General features: G+C 37.7%; 1 protein-coding gene and 1 long non-coding RNA gene across 2 annotated transcripts in view; one reads left to right on the forward strand and one right to left on the reverse strand.

Moving 5' to 3' along the window:
* The first annotated feature begins 880 nt into the window (after window positions 1–880).
* LOC134669210 (uncharacterized) overlaps window positions 881–17819 on the forward strand; it is a 50011-nt gene continuing 33072 nt past the window's right edge. Inside the window, exon 1 of the long non-coding RNA XR_010098873.1 lies at window positions 881–1525. This is a non-coding gene — a long non-coding RNA (uncharacterized LOC134669210). The remainder of the gene's footprint in view (window positions 1526–17819) is intronic.
* Window positions 7362–8452, reverse strand: LOC134669208 (lipase 1-like). The gene has a single exon (XM_063526725.1). It carries the CDS (start codon window positions 8450–8452, stop codon window positions 7364–7366), a length of 1089 nt encoding a protein of 362 aa, XP_063382795.1. The 3' UTR covers window positions 7362–7363.

Genomic DNA, 17819 nt, shown 5'->3' on the forward strand with positions numbered 1-17819 from the left:
CACCAACGTTATCGATTGATATGTTGAGAAAAGTGGTGCCTGAATTACTGCGAGAAGTGCCGGAACATTACTTGCATAACCTACACTATCAACACGATGGTGCTCCGGCTCATTTTGAACACCGAGTACGCAATTACCTTGATGAACAGTTCCCCGGGACGTTGGATTGGCCGAGGCGGCGGCGGACCCGTGGCAAGGCCTCCTCGTAGTCCCGACCTGACGCTCTAGGATTTTTTTCTCTGGGGCGAAATCAAAAGATTGGTGTACCATCGAAGAGCTTTGTCAGCGAGATATTGGAGCATTTGAAAGTGTGAAAATGAATCACTTTGCTCTCGGCAGATTAAAAGATAACCTAAGAGGACGAGCCGAATTGTGTCGACAGCAAAACGGATCACACTTTGAGCAGCTCCTGAAGTATGTTTAAGTTGTGATCGTATTTGTTAAAAGCTTGTGGAGTCTCCGTCCCAGTGCTTGTAAATAATTTTAATAAAGTCTTTAAATTATTTTTAAACTTTTTAATTGCTTTTACACTGAATGTAAAACCGAAGATAAGTGTTATCAGTTAATTATCGTAAGTTACCACTACTTTCTTTTCGAGATTCTAGATGTTCGTCTTGTCAAGTTGTAGGGTGACCATGACCCTAAATAAGAAATTATTTTGTATTTTATTTTTGTATGTGCAAAAAAAATACAAATTAATGCACTCTAATCTACAGTGTTGTGTTCCTAATTAAGTGGCAAGTCTTATTTTTCTTTCTTGCTACACGACCCAGATTTCACCCTGTATATGTTAACGACTCGAGGTACGGTTACTTAATTGTGACGTAGAGTCACGAAATGTCATTAAATCAAGTCGAATGAGCCTCCAGACAAAACCGCGTCACATAATCCTTAATTACATAACTCTTTCATTTACTAAGTTAGCATGAAAGAGCGAATAGGAATAACCCCGTAATGGAAGCTTTCCGGATTAATGGTTGACACCTTTTTAAATTTAATGAAGTGTTTTTTATTCATGTGTTTTTAGGGTTCCGTAGCCGAATGGCAAAAAACGGAACCCTTATGGATTCGTCATGTCTGTCCGTCGTGTATGTCACAGCCACTTTTTTCCGAAACTATAAGAACTATACTGTTGAAACTTGGTAAGTAGATGTATTCTGTGAACCGCATTAAGATTTTTACACAAAAATAGAAAAAAAAAACAATAAATTTTGAGGGTTCCCCATACTTAGAACTGAAACTGAAAAATGTTTTTTCATCAAACCCATACGTGTGGGGTATCCATGAATAGGTCTACAAAAATTATATTGAGGTTTCTAATATATTTTTTTTCTAAGCTGAATAGTTTGCGCGAGATACACTTCCAAAGTGGTAAAATGTGTGTTCCCCCCCCCCCCTGTAACTTCAAAATAAGAGAATGATAAAACTAAAAAAAATATATGATGTACATTACCATGCAAACTTCCACCGAAAATTGGTTTGAACGAGATCTAATAAGTAGTTTTTTTTTAATACGTCATAAATCGTAAACCGCAATTTTATAATGTTACTTGCTGCTACGGAACCCTTCATGGGCGAGTCCGACTCACACTTGGCCGCTTTTTTATTCATGTATTTTTGTTCTGTGGGTTTGTTTAACTTGGTGTTTTATTTTTAAGTTACGTATACGCTAGCTGTCGCTATCAGTGTCACGTCGGTAACCAGTGTCAGTGTCAGATCGAGTTTCAAAATATCATTGACGAATTTTTTTTGTTACCTGGGTGCCTAGCCAATATGCCATCACTTGCGCCGTAGCGAACGATACGCTAAAGTCTATCCGTTGCACTCATATGGAAGAGTTCGCTACGGCGCAAATGATTGGCATCTTAGGGCCCCCCACATCTGGCGTCTTTCGAGCGTCGGCGTCTACAATTCTATGGCCGACGTCGACGAAACGTCGACGCAGCGTCGACGCAACTGCGCGGCGACGTCATTTTACATAGCGCTGGACCGACGCCGACAGACGCCGACGCTCGAAAGACGCCAGATGTGGGGGGGCCCTTAGTTTCCTGAATACACTCTCACTTACCCATTAAGGTTGTTGAAGAAAGTTTACAGTTTCACCTAAAAGCTTACCGGTATTTACAAGACGTTATTTAATTTACTCAAGCCTTTAACATAACATATACATTTACCTAATTAACTTAATTAATTACCGTACGTGGGAGGTAACGTGCACAAGTGTGGGCATTAGTTAACCTCCTGAGACCCAAGAGCAATTGTATTGTTTTTTTTTTAAATTAGAATTTGGTTACACAATAAAAGTATACAAAATAGATTTTGGAATATGTACAAAAAATTGTACGCAGGGACTTTAGAGGTTAAGGTGTGTTGGGTTTATCTCGATGGATATTTATGTATTAACCCCCTTATTCATATTTAGTTAAATAATGTTTTATCCCTTTCTTACAAATAATAAGTCAAAATGACAGATAAAGACAAACGATTCTTAGCTAATTCAGGCCAGTATCGCGATTATGAATAATGCCATACATATATCGTTGTCAAAGTACCCACAACACAACCTTTATTGAGATTACTGTGGGACTTATTCAATTTGGGTGATAATGTCCTTTATATTTATTATTTATTTTGGCACATTGGGGGGAATATGTACATAGTGCAAGTGTTATTTTAAACGCCGAACTGCTATGAGAATATGACGTTTAAAAAACACTTTCACCGTCTGGGTTATCAAAATCGCTGCAAACTTGGCTTGGTCTAACACTATCAGGATCCCGACGAAACCCCCCCTCCCCCGTCGGTAGATAAGCTTTCCTTCCTACCTAAAGTAGGTAAACAACAACACACCAAATCCCTCAAAACGTGCGCAAGGCATCATTCAACGTTCATCTGGTCCCGTACACCGTATTCATTTGTTTTCGGTAGGATAGGTTCGGTAGGATTCGGTTGGTAAGTGACATTCGAAAGCACATTCAATTTTGTACCTTATCTTAGTGGGATAAGGTGCAAGTTTGAACTGGTTTACGAATGTGATGTATAGGTTGTTATGTGTGACGGGGCAGCGTGGCGAAACGCATGCAAATTTTAATACGATTTACCTACCTGCCCTACCTGAGTCTTAGGTTGGTTGACTACGAAGAATAGGGAGTTAGGGTACTATTTTAGTTTTATAATCGGTCTTAGCCTGCATAGAGTCCTCGAGACCAATTCACACACCAAAATTATCGCTTTTACATTGTTCATAGTTATAATTCGCGTGTGTATTTCGCTTGTACGTGTCCTTATTATTGGCGCAAGTGAAATTCAGTATGTCAAATGAGAACAATATGACATCATTTAGATATAATTTTGATGTTAAACGTAAGTTTGAATTTTCATTCTTGGCTTCTCTGTCAGACTCAGTTATTTGTTGTTTTGCATAATACACAATAAAGATTTACTTTAAATAAGTAATGAACTAATGAATTACAGACTAGTTTAGTATAGAAAAACGTAATTGCTCAAACATGATTTTATCGTTTAAAGGAATGAAATAAGAAAAAACAAGACGTGTCGTCAGGTGAGAACCAAAACTGACTAATTACTAAAAAATAATGAAACAAAAATGATTTTTTTTTGATATTAATACGGTTAACTAGGAGTTTTGTTTGTCACCTGACGATAACTATAAAAAACAGGTGGATTTGTTACGACGTCACAGAGTCCAATTTAGTAGCTTATCGTTACGACTGACTCTTCATATACAGGATGATTCAGGAGACGTGAGCAGGACTAACAGTGCGCATTTTGTAAATTATAAGCAACTGTTTCGTATCAGTATTAGTGAGATTAACGTTAATTTAGTACACGTGATGAAAAAAAAAATATTTACGACATGCACATGCGTATGCGTATGCATGCGATATTCTCTGTCAAATTGAATGTCATCACGGTCTGGTTACTTTTGAAAACTCGTATCTCACTCAAGTTTGATAGTTTATTTTCTACGTAATCAAAATGCTGTCATTACGGTTAAAAAGGTTTTATGTTTATTAATTAGGTCTTGTAGGGTAACCATGATTGTAGGGAGTTAAATTTGCCCACTCCAAAAAGTTAAAAATAGGAAAAAGTGTAGATGTTTCACCTAAATACGACGGTGATCGATGAATTATCAGTTACTAAGTGTGCAGGATTAGTCCTGCTTACGTCTCATGAATCACCCTGTAGAGTAAATGACTTAATTAAGAAAACTATCTTATCCATATTATTTGCAACGAAGTCGCCAGTCTTAAAATAAATAGCAAATGTCCACAGTCGTAGTAGTCTCACAATACTTCAATCACACTCAACCGCACTGAATCCGAGGCTTGATCAGCACTCTATTGACCAGTGCCGTACCGCAACGCAATACACCCTTGCGTTATAGTGTTTATATACCATAGTCTAATAAAACATGGTCTTCTCTTCCCAGAGCGACACAAGCCTACGTCACAATAACATTGCCACTTTATATAGCGCTATTGCATATTATTATATAGCGCTGTCGCATGATGACGTAGGCTTGTGTCAGTCACGTCGTCGGAAGAGAATACCAGGCGGAGTATCATTATTATTATACCATGTTATATACCTAATAAATCCGGACACACACGGATCCTTTAGCCAATCCAGTGCCGGATTTAGACATTTGCCGCCCGTAGGCTGTGCCGACTTTGCCGCCCCTATCCGCCTCGCTTATAGGTTTTTAAAGTACTTTCCTATCAGAGGCGTTTAATTTTATAGTACAACACACCATAGCCATATTAAAATGCATATAAGGTGACGTCACTTTCACATTCTAGATACAGATTTATATGGGCCGTTTTTGTCACTCAATGACGATACAACCTCTTTATATTTGCCTGATCTGATCGGTGACCGGTGGGTACCGCTGGGTTTTGGCCATTGAGAATCAAGGTGAGACATTGGCAGTCAGGCTGGATATAGCTAAGGAGTTCGGTTGGGTCTGGCATTGAGTCTGCTCGAAAGACTATGCTATACAAATGGATCGCTAGCTTTTTATCCGGTAGACGCATATGAGGCGTATAGTAGACGGAAGCTGCTCCGATAGCGTGGACATTACCGCTGGCGTTCTACTAGGCTCTGTGCTATCATTCAATGATATGGTCAGATGGGTAACAATAAAATGTAGTTAGCTAAACGAAAACCCGAGTCGTAGCGAGCGCGAAATTTTTTCGAGAATATATTAGTAGGTAGATAAATTTTTAGGGTTCCGTACTTCAAAAGGAAAGAATCGGAACCTATAATACCACGAAGATACAAGAATCGTCGACCATCCCAAATTTACAATGTAGACAGATGGGTCACAAATAATGTAGGTACTTAAGGCCGAGCCACACCGGCTGCGGGTGCAGCACGTTGCGTGGCGTGCGCTGCGTGACGTGCGCAGCACCCCTGTCACACCGGGTGACGCGCACGTCACGCAGCGCACGCCACGCAACGTGCTGCACACGCCACACAGGCGCACGCTGCAGCTCAGTCATGCGTGCAGTAAAATAAAATACTCCTGCGACAGTACCTACATCATGTTATTATAACTCCCGTTGCAAATGGAAGCTGCTCACCTAATGCCGCCATTGCAATTAGAAGAAAAAAATGTCTCATATTTGAATCGAGATAGTTGAGAGTACATAATATTGTTCACCGACGCAAAATAGTTCACAATACAACAACCTTGTTTTCCAATAGTATCGTTAATACCTAAAATCGATTCATTCCCACAGGCCAAATTATTTTTTTTAAGACGTATTTGTGGTAATCTTTGTGCTATATCGTAAATATACATTCATATTAACGAAAGATTATAATTAGTTTTTCTTTTATCACTGAATCCGTATTAAAAACCAGCACGCGCACCGGCCGAGTTGTAAATAAATACAAGTGGCTGCGCGTGTACACGCACAGCACCTATGCAGCACCGAGCTGTGCGTGTCCGAACCTGTTCGGTTCGCCCTCTCATAGGGAACGCAGTTAAACACAACGTCATCACTGCACGCAACGAAGCGACGTTGCCGCTCCGCTGCGTGGACGCGTGCACGCAGCACGCAGCTGGTTTGTCTCGTCGGAGCTGCGTTGCGTGCAAGTCACGCGTACGCGCACGTCACGCACACGTCACGCAAGCGGTGTGTCCTCTCTTATGAGTTTTCATATTCTACAACGCAGCGGGACGCGTACGTCACGCACACGCATCCGGTGTGGTTTGGCCTTTAAACGCGAGAAAACGCGAGCGTAGCGAGCGCGAAATTTTTTCGAGAAAATGGTAGGTACATGTTCAGGGTTTCGTACTTCAAAAAGGTCTTGACATGACAGACAAATTATGCTTGTTATTTAAATTTTACAAATAAATTCTGGTCTACCCTATTTGAACAGCACATAAAATATTTTATTTGACCCACATTTGCCGCCCCCTAAAATCTGCCGCTTTAGGCTTCAGCCTACTCAGCCTAGTGGTAAATCCGGCACTGAGCCAATCAAAAAGCAATGATTATCGCACATGTACATAAATTGCGAGACCAATTTAAAAATAACTCTATGAGACCCACCGCATTGCCGTACCGCAATATAACCTTGCGTTATAGTGTTTATATATAAAATCCGGATACTAACACGGACCCTATAGCCAATCAAAAAGCTATGATTATCGCACATGTACATTGCGAGACTAATTAAAAAATAAACTACGAGTATACTCTGGCACACCCACTTTCTCAAAAGAAAAAAAATTTTTCTGGAATTCGTGCATTTTATTTCTGCCTTTTGATTTTTGTGAAACGGTTTGAGTCGCATATTTTAAATGTGAAACCGCTCGAATTTTTATTGAACTATTGATACATTTTTATCGGTCTCGTCGGCTATAAAATGCGTTTCAATTTCTCTTTGCGCTTTGATCTTTGTATCGATACTTTTGGCATTGTAATTAGTTTTTGTGAATTTGTTTTAAAATTGTATCGTAAAAGTATTCAAGATTATTACATCTAGTATAAATCGTAAAGTTTTGTTTTAAATTTACCATTTTAACGATATTTTAAAACTTGTGAATAATAACGTAGTTAAGTTAGAAAAAACTTGCTACAAACAAAGTGACAAAGAAAGATAAAAATACTCAAAGTGAAATTTCAATAAATGTTGGTGGTTAAATAAAAGTCACAGACATAATTTTACAGAGCGATGTGAATATTGGGAGTTGTAGGAGAAGAAGAGATAGAATGAGCAATGACCATTCGGTCATTGATATGGATGCATTCAGAAACAATAAAACGCCCATTATTTTGTTAAGAGGAAGACCTAGAGTGAAATCAATAAAAAAAAAATGATTTAATTGTCATTGATCATTTTTATTCAACAACTCAATTATGTCACCAAATAAATACTTATCTGCTTCTCTTCCCCAAGTGAAATCGATGTGGGTCCATTTCTTATCTTTTATAGCCTTTATGTAAACTAGATTTGGCAATAGTCTTCCAAGGTGTTGGACATCCTCCATTGTTGCCATCATGTCGTTTTCACCATACAAAATGGCTGTTTTGGTAAACATTTTTCCCAAATCATATTCCGGAGGAACAATTTTCCCATAAACTAGAAAATTCTTTGAAGGTCCGTAATCAAATTGAGCAAATTTTCCACTAAAATATATTTGATCATAATGCTCTAAAGTTTTGCGAGAAATACCAGCGAAGTATTGAGCAAACAACAGTGGAATAAATTCTGATTCTATACCATCTGGATTGATACCAGTTATTATACCCACGGGAAAAATTGTACAAATCTTTTGTGTCAATTTTCCTAGAGTGCAAAATGATTCCATGAGCTTTTTATCTGCGTTACCATCAGCAAATATCTCATTGATTTGTAGTATTTTCAGTACTTTTGCAATAAGGGGACCTGCTTTTGCTATTGTTGCCATACCAGGTCCTATATGGTCTAAAAATGCTACTGGAGCCAGAGCTATTAGAAATTCAACTTTTTCATTATATTCTGGTTTTAAAGATGCTAAAACAAAAAAGGATGTTGTACCTTGCGAATGTGCAATTGCACTGAGTTTTGTTTGTTTAGTTTCTTTCAACACTCGATCGATCATCGCCGGCCAGTCGAATAAGCCCACTTGGTGAAAACTGAAGTTCCAGAAAGCCTCGTCTGTGTCTGGATTGAGATGAACATGCTTCCTTCCATATCGGTTGCCTCTTATATTTCCAGCCCATACATCATAGCCCTCGCGCGCCAGGGTTATAGCCAAGGACTTGTTGCCTCTGAGGACCCAAGTGTTCGAAGTGTCGCCTATCCCGTGCACCAAGAGTACCGGTTTCTTCTTCCCTGGTATGTGGAACAGCGTCAATATATAGCCATCTTCGGTCACCACTTCAAATTCTTCAGCATAAACACCACATTCGCGTGAAAGTTTAGTGAAATTCATTCGCTCTTTAGGAACTTTTGTAGAACTAATGTCACTGTGTTTAGTAGATTCACTTGAACTGAATTTGAAAAGTGATATAATTTGAATTGTAATCACAACTAACCGCATTCTAAGTTAAAAACAACGCGCAACGGTGCTATCTTTATCCAGACTAGTAAACTAAAGGTCCGTATGACTAGACAATTGATTTGAAAGTGACGCAACGACTTTAATATTTTATTAATTTGTTTAGTAAGTACATTAAGTAAAAAGTGGTCATTAGTGCTTTCCGTCTTAATCTTCAAGTGATTAAAAATATTCCACTGCTTTGGATTATAAGACTCGATTTATTGTGCAAGCATTTGTAGATCTTAGTTCAATAGTAGTAAGGCTTATAGGTATATTATTAATAAGGTAAGGCAAATGGTAACAATTATATAATAATTAAATAAATGATTATTCAATTATTGAATGTGTTGCTGTTTGTAAACATCCAAGAATTAGGAGCTTAATGCTTGCGCTCGACAAATATTTGCTTTCACCGGTATTTGGTCCGTAGGTAGGGTCACCAAACAAGTTATCTGCGTTATAATCTTATTGTTCTATCCTTTCGGCACCCCAGAGTTTCAGAACGTATTCATTAGCTAGCGCCACGCCCATGTCCTTAGTTATAGGGGAGAGTGGGGTAATCCCGGACAGCGGGTAAAGGGGCCCACTGATTAACAGTCCGCCGTACGGTATCGGCCTGTCAGTTGTTCGGAACTGTCAACTTTTGCGTTTAACTGACAGGCTGATATCGTCCGGCGAACTGTTAATCAGTGGGCCTCTTAATAGCAGACGTTTATGTATTGGATTTTTATCAATTTGGATATAGTTTCCATATTTTAACAAACAAGACATTTTATTGTAAATACTTAGGTACTCGCACATGCGTGGTACCACGCAGTAATAACATACACTAATCTATGGTACCATTTTAATTTTCGGTCCCAATATTTTGATGAAGCGGTGGTGGCCGAGTGGATATGTCGCCCGACTTTCAATCCAGAGGTCGCGGGTTCAAATCCTGGCTCGTACCAATGAGTTTTTCGGAACTTATGTACGAAATATCATTTGATATTTACCACTGGCTTTTCGGTGAAGGAAAACATCGTGAGGAAACCTGCATATATCTGCGAAGAAATTCAATGGTGTATGTGAAGTCCCCAATCCGCATTGGGCTAGCGTGGGGACTATATAGCCCAAACCCTCTCGTGCTTGAGAGGAGGCCTGTGCCCAGCAGTGGGACGTATAAAATAGGCTACATTTTTTTTTTGTATTTATAATATTTTGTCAAATTTTACCTGACTGCAAGGTGAGGTAATATTTAATTTCGTACTAGATCCAGACCCACCCAGCGATTTACCCTTCTGATCCTTTAAATGGCCATGTTAGCTTGAAATAATAATTTAAATATTAAAGATACGCCGCGCAACACCAGAATAAAAGGTAAAACATACTGACCACTTGCCTCCCACATCCGGGCCGGATGTTCCGGCCCCGGACAATAGAACCGGGTAAACACCCGGGTAATGTATTAACTTACTGTATACCCGGGCAATCTGCTTTTAAATCTGCGCTTAGATTTTTCAGGAATTTGAGATATAAATTTAATGTCGCTTTTGTTTCAAGATATTATTAATGGAGTGTGTAATTTAGGTGTCTAGATAATGTCCCTGTCTTTATGTTGGTTTTCGTAATAAATATACCAAACATAAATGTGAAATATGAGCCAAGAGTAGGTACGAGTGTGCCGTGTCGACAAAATAATTGAGATATAAATGGAAGCCAAGTCAGAATCAGATAATTATTCTGATTATTGGCTATTATTTAAGGGTTATCAAAATGCACAACAGGACTTAATCGCGTATTTAAGTTTTCAGATTTACCTCCGACGTTTCGAGGACGGCGTTGTCCCCTTGTTCTCGGAGAAGACTGGCTCAAGTTGACATCAACATCTTCTAGCCGCGCGAGTCGGAGTCGGAGGTAAATCTTAAAACTTAAATACGCGATAAGTCCCGTTGTGCAGTTTGATAATGTTTAATAATCGTGAAAGTTTAAATCAGTGTATTATTTAAGGATTTTGAAGGTATCATAGAGGGTTTATGTTGAGTGTGTAGATAAAAATATTAAGTAGCTACAAACAGCACTTTACAACATTACTTAACTTGGTTAACTGGAAGAGATCCCTCATAGGGATAAGTCTATATGTAGTTTATCAGAATTATTAGTTGTTCGTTGTTCAGTTGTTTTCCAATGCTGTAATAAATGCCTCTGTTCTCCTTGCTCCATTTTTACATGTCTCTGTTTGGCCCGATGGTTGACTGGTAGAGAATGCCATTAGGCATTAAGTTCGCCATTTGTTCATTATTTTTTTGTTTTGTGCAATAAAGTTTAAATAAATAAATAAATAAGTTTGTACTTCTTACTAATTGTATGTTATTTTTTTATATTTATGTTTTAATGTCTTTTTGTACAGTAAAAAGTTTACTACTACTACTACTAAGGTAGGTGTCATTACTTTTGTAGACTTACCTGTGACCACAATACCCAAGTGTGGCGTTTCGCTGTTACTTAACTCTTGGAGTTTCTAGCTATAGGGATGGTACTCCATGAGATTTATTTTAATTAAGTGGGACAGAAAACAACAACGTACGATGAAAATACATAATTATTCTAATTAAGTATAGGTATGTCTAGAAATATATCTTTATGAGTATTAGTCCCCAAAAATAGCGAAAACGAATTAAATTGATTATGTTTTTGAGTTTGCCCAAATATTCTTTTCTCATAACTTTTCTCTATATCATGTCCATCATATTATAAAAAATGTATTTTAAACTTGTAATGTAGTGTTAGCGATTGGTTTTAAATATAATTATGTACATATAAAGTCAATAATAAACATTTAAAAAAATTTGATACCTAAACGGGTGTTTTGAATTATTCGTAATTTCTCAGCTATTGTTATTTCTCGGCTTCTAAAAATATTCCATTCCATTGTATTGTAGGCTCTAAAATACGGATTTACTATAAATCCGCTTTTCGTAAATAGAATACATGTTTATTTCAGAGCAATAATCCAATAACGTATATTTTCTATAGAATTATCCTATTCAAATGGAATTATTACATTATAATTGAAGCTTACAGGAATAAGTTTCAATTTTCAGAACTGGATTTCCATTTTCAAAATCATTGATGAAAATAATTTACAAACAATGTGAACTAATGGGATGAATTTAATACAAAGTGCTTTTAAAGTAATACCACAACGTGTGTTATATACAAAACATTAATTAAATTAAGTGTTACATTCGAATTGAGACTGCACCAGCGTTAATGCTGCATACTGGTTGCTGCCGTCTGCTTTGCTGTGGGAAACGTCAATTACTTATAATACATACTTATTCAAATACATTACTTTTTGACGTTTGCACAGGCTAAAGGGTTATTCGCGGACGGTCTAGAACGCAAAATGACTAGTGTTACATTTTGCCTAAAGCGCTCTTAGTCCACATCGCGAACGGTCCAGAAGCGGCATTATGGTCGCATTTTTATTTACATAAACATATTTGTTAGAACGTGACAGACATGGTGACAAACAAGTGTCAAAATTGACATTTCTTCAAACAAAAACGTCATTTTGACACTTGTTTGACACTGACATATCTATTCCATATCATTTCAATATCTAGTACATATTTGACGTATCTCATTGTTCGAATACGGTTGTAAGGGTTAGATTTGACAAATCCGCGCGTCATCGTGGATGACACGAACTATAACGTCTATAACAATACAAATATATACTCGTAAATTTGAGATGAGTTGCGGTTTTAACATAACTAACATTATATTGTACTATACGTAACATTATATTCTTTACACGAAATAAAAAATATTTAATATATTTTCAAATCCCATTCTCGTCCCTACGCCGCGGCAAAAAGGAGACTTTGTGACGCAAACACGAAGGAAAAGTGGGCATGTCGCTTTTTAGAAGCAACTTAGTAATTTATCTTAGCTGCTTAAGCTTGCCCTTTTTGTTTTTGCCTTTGCCTTTTTAATTAGTTTCGTGCCGAGTTAAGATTTAAAAAAAGCTTAATTTTTTTGGTATGTCTTTATGGTTTGTGTTTTTATAATTATACAGGGTGTTTTTTCTGACCAGACTCTGAGGGGTGAAAATGTACGTACTGAACAACTTTTACTATGGGACCAAACCCGAAATCGCGAAATTTTTTTCAATAAGTATAGAAAACTGTCTACCGCCTTGACATTCTTGACAATAGAGGCGTGTTCAGATATTTGTGAGCAACTTGGCCGCTTTGGTATATCTGATGGCGATTGTACATTCCAGACCTGTGCTTGACAAGTACCTTCCTAGAATAAATGAACAAAAATACACCGTCGAGAATAAGACCAGTGTGGCTACCACCAGTTTGGCATTGACATAAACGCTAGCGTGAACGTAACTTTACTTTCTACGCATCTCGCTCGTCAGTACGAGTCAGAGGGGCTACCGCGAAAACCGAAATTCGCAAATTGCGGGGATCTTCCTCTTTTACTCCAATGAAGGCGTAATTTGAGTGACAGAGAAAAATGCCCGCAATTTGCGAACTTCGATTTTCGCGGTTATTGCCCTGTACGTCAGTACATATAAGTGCGGGCGGTACCTATAGAAAATAAATTACGTGGACGTTATTAGCGTATATACAGGGTGGCCCAAAAATACGTTGACAAAGTTTCTTGTAATTATTTTATTAATTACTTACGTAACTAGTACAAAATAAGCTAAAAATGAAAACTACACTGTTTTTATTCAAGAAAAATTGTCTTCATAATAGCCTCCTTTCGCTTTGCTACCCAAACGCAAACGTTTATTAAAATTTTCAACGAAATGCCGCAGCTCTCCAAGCATATTTTGTCCCATTCTTTAGTAAGTGTTGCTACTTTGTACTAGTTACGTAAGTACTTAATAAAATAATTAGAAAAGAACGTTGTCATCGTATTTTTGGGCCACCCTGTATTATTGTCAGTCACTCATGGTACGGGTACAGAAAAGCAATCGCATTTCGATATTCAAACCTGTCATTTTAATTCAGCTTCATCTCTTTCTCAATTTTTTGTTATTCATCTGGAACCTTTTAATAAAATTACCATAAACATAAAAAGACAAATTCACTGCACCGCGGCGGGGGGATTGGCTCGTAAATTTTCATAAAAAAATACGGCGCATTAGAAGATTGTAGGAAGAGTTATGTATTTTGAAATCTGTTTTATGTATTGTAAAATTGTTATGTATTGTAAAATTGTGTGCGACTTTCGGCTTGATTCGGAAAATGAACCACTTTTCTACCCTACCCACATATGTATTACCTAACCCTTTGCCTATGTACTTATGATTGTTTTAATGTAATAAATTTTTGTTGGAGATTTCTACTAGACTTCAACAAGTTACGGTACGGATAATTTAAAGATATTTTAAAGATAAATACCTATGTCAAATTTGACGTTGCCTCGATTCTGGAGGTCCTCTTGAACGATTTCGACAAGTTATGACTTAGATATCCAAGTCACATCTAGTCGATATCTAATGTAGATCTAGTTGATCTCTAAATCGTCTCAAGATCTTGTGATTATCTCGAAATCCGAATAGGCCTGTTTGGATCTAAACTCGTGTAAAGGGAAGTCAAAGGTACTTATTTACACTGAGCAAATGTTCTATGTTATGCCAGCAGGCAGAACTTGCCAGGGTATTTTGAGACAGGGGACTATTGAGAGGTTGATAGAATTAGACCAAGACAAGTCTGCAGCGATTTTGATAGCCCACGCAGTGCCAGGTGTTATTTTAAACGTCAAACTTCTATGAAATGATGAGGTATAAGTAACATTTGCACTGCGTGGGCTATCAAAATCGCTGCAGACTTTTCTTGGTCTAACTTTAATCGGAAATGTGCTTATAAGTAGACCGATCAAAGAGATCCAAAAAAGCGTTTTCAGGAATTACTTCCCAGCAAGCTAGAAATAGTTTTAAATATATATAGGTACCTTTAATTCATGAGTTGTGCATCACATTATTTTTTTAACACATTCATTACCACTAAATGCTACGGGTTACGCTCGTAGCGCGTAGCCACGGTTTCGCCGTATGTAGCGCGTAGTCGCTACGAACAGTGTACCCGACAGTCGGGTTCTTGGTGTTGAATGTGTTAAACAGTAAAATTTACTAGGTTACAAATGACTTGTTACCACTTTTATGAACAGCTCTAATATAAACCACATGAAACGAAAAGCCACGTTAAACTCTGAACAATAATTATTTATTCCGAAACCGTAACATCAAAGTAATATCAAATTTGACGTACTTACACTCTATTACATAAATCCTGGTAGCTTGTTAAAGTTGAATTAATGTAAATACCGCCAAACCTGATATAATTTGATCAGGTGGAATATATGTTAGGTACCTTATATACCTTATTACATTCTGACATTTCACTGTGGAGTTCGTTAAACACACTCGAACGTTTAAAGGGGCGTTGAGTTAACTCTTAAGTTTTATTTTATTTTACATGAATGAGGTATGAATTTTTAAAGATTTTAATATCGATCACGAGAAAATTTCTGTGTAAAATAGACCTTTTCTTAGGTACTAAGTATAGGCAATGATATTATTTGTGAAATGTATATTGGTTAATTTCCGTTACAGTGTAGCTACTTTTGAAAATTTCGTTTTCGAATTTTTTTCCATCAAACTATTGACATAAAAGTTTTAGGTACTTAATCAAACATCAATTTTAAACAATAATAAAATCTGTATCTGTAGGCATCTAGACACGCGGTAGCGTGTCCAGCCAAGTTCAAAGAAAAAGGAACTGGCGACGCAGCAACCGTTTGTACCTAATATTTACCTTTTTCCGTATATACCGTTATAAACCATTTGTGATACATGGTACATAATAATGTATCTAAGTCAGACGTGGCTCACTCCGCGATTCGCTTTGTTACAGGTATCTAAAAGTGCATCCGTTCCACACCAATTTTGGTCGCTAGCCATAAGCCGCGCGTGGCGCAGTCGCCACCTAGCGGCCATATGATATCTGTCCTGACATACTATTATTTATTCTGTGGTCCTGATCGTAACATACGCGTTTTGTTAGAGAGAGTATTCTGTAGGTAGGTAAGTACCTAGTACTATTATTTATTCTGTGTCTAAGTACAAAATGCAGCGCAAAGATTTTGGCTCTGTACAATGAAAATAATAAATAGTTATTTACTATTCCCATTTTGTGCTAGTAGGAACGGTATCAAAATGTTCCCATCTGTGACTTAACCTAGCCAAGCTGCATTTGGGACTAAACTATGCGACACGGTGCTACTAACGTTTTGATCTGGCAAAATATTTGATTTATCCACTTAAGAAAACACTAAATACCAGAATATTAATATTGACAAAGATATTTAGTGGTGTATTTTAACGACTTATATGTATGTATGTTTTAACTCTTTTTTTGTACAGATCACATAAAGGCAATTTTTTTATGAATATATTTACCTAAGTCATAGAGTGTCTATGAACTTTTGCAGCCGAGTGGGCCTACCAGCTGCGTCAACCAGACCGCGTAGCGTAGCCAACGTGCCAATCGCTAACACTCCGTAGCGAACGAAACTCAACTGTCACTGGCACACTAATATGGAAGAGTGATAGCACAAAGCGTTTCGATGGCGAAGCCCAAGCGATCATCTTGTCTAGGCCGCCTTGCAAAAATGTAGGTAAAGTTGGCATCACGTATTTATATAGAGTAATTACTGGCTATTTTTATTTTAAATTATTGTATTTTTTTAATTAATCACAGAATCAAAATAACATTTTATTTATTTATTTATTTTATTAGTCAAATAAGTAACACAGCATTACAGTAAAACCAAGGCACTGTGAAACTAAAAAAAAAACAATATAAAGAAACTACAAATAAAAACAAATAAAAACCAAAGACAAATTAAACATTAGATTTGGGCGACGACGTAACAGCGTGGCTCCGTTGCGTCGTCTGACTTGGTGTAGGATTCGGCAGGTTGCCCCGGTACCGCCGAAACACCACACCCTTCGGCCAGAAGTCCGCGCTTGCGATGGTGTCCTGCAGCGGCCGCGGCACGCGCACCACAAATGAACTGAAGTGCACATAGTGACGCGACTGTAGCTGGTGCACCCTCAGCGTGTAGCCAGTCTTCCGGCGGATGTACTCCACCACCTCGTCGGCCCCGGCGGAGTAATGCAGGCGAGACACGTAGAGCGCCTTACCCGGTGTCGCAATTCGTAGACCAGAATTAACCGGCCTTGTAAACAGCTTTTTCTTGGTAAAAATAATATTTTTGGCTAATGGCGAGGAAAATAACGCATCCAAAGCCTGCACATCTCACCGCAAGACTATTATGAAAACATAAATCGCACAGCTTATTAACTTGGCAACACTGCTTTATTAAAATGATAGTTTATTCAGCTTCAGCATGATAAAAGACTCATTTAGGTTTGGTTTGAAAATGAATTATGATTTCAAGGAAATAATTAACATTTTTCCTAGTCATATTATGGAAAAAATTATAGTTTGGGTAATATTCTCTGATCAATTGATAATGGATTAGTGGGCCTAGCACAAGAGTAGTGCGACAAACTTGGCTTACCTTTCCCTTTCTCACAGTATTATTTAGACAGGGAAGGGTTTTCTATCTCGCGGGTGAGATACTGTCGCACTGCTCCTGTGCTAGGCCTACACTACAGGCCCATCATGAGTTTTCTTAAACTGACGTTTGTAGGTATATAGTTTATTTTTACAATTATTCGACTATGTTATATCACATTTTTTACATTATTATTAAGTGTTAGAATTAAGAATTAACATGTAAACGAGTTGGTGACTTTACTGTAAGTTTATTATGTATCTTGAATAAATAAATGAAATGTTAAAGGGGCCCACTGATTAACAGTCCGCCGGACGGTATCGGCTTGTCAGTTGTTCGGACAATCGAACAAGTTTGAATAAGATCGTCCCATTTTATATTAATTATATGTCGTCAACTTTAACTATCCCAGCTTACATTACGAGTAAGTAGGTGTTTAACATTGTGTTTATAAGAGGATTATTCATAAAGGAGCATAGATATGTTTAACCTAACGTGAACCTAACATAAAGTTTGCAAGCATCCACAGGCTTAGGTAACCGCTTCTCGGCGGCCTTTAAGCTTGTTTGCCACCGACGTAAAAAAACCGGTTGCAATAGTCCAACAATACCGATTATCCGGAAACCGGTTTATTCCGGTAATGGGCCAATCACGTGGCGTAATCCGT

The sequence above is a fragment of the Cydia fagiglandana genome, chromosome 12 (genome assembly GCF_963556715.1).
Source record: "Cydia fagiglandana chromosome 12, ilCydFagi1.1, whole genome shotgun sequence".
NCBI lineage: Eukaryota > Metazoa > Arthropoda > Insecta > Lepidoptera > Tortricidae > Cydia > Cydia fagiglandana.

Excerpts from the sequence above, each read along its gene's own strand:
- LOC134669208 (XM_063526725.1), bottom strand. The coding sequence starts at position 8,452 with ATGAATTTCACTAAACTTTCACGCGAATGTGGTGTTTATGCTGAAGAA.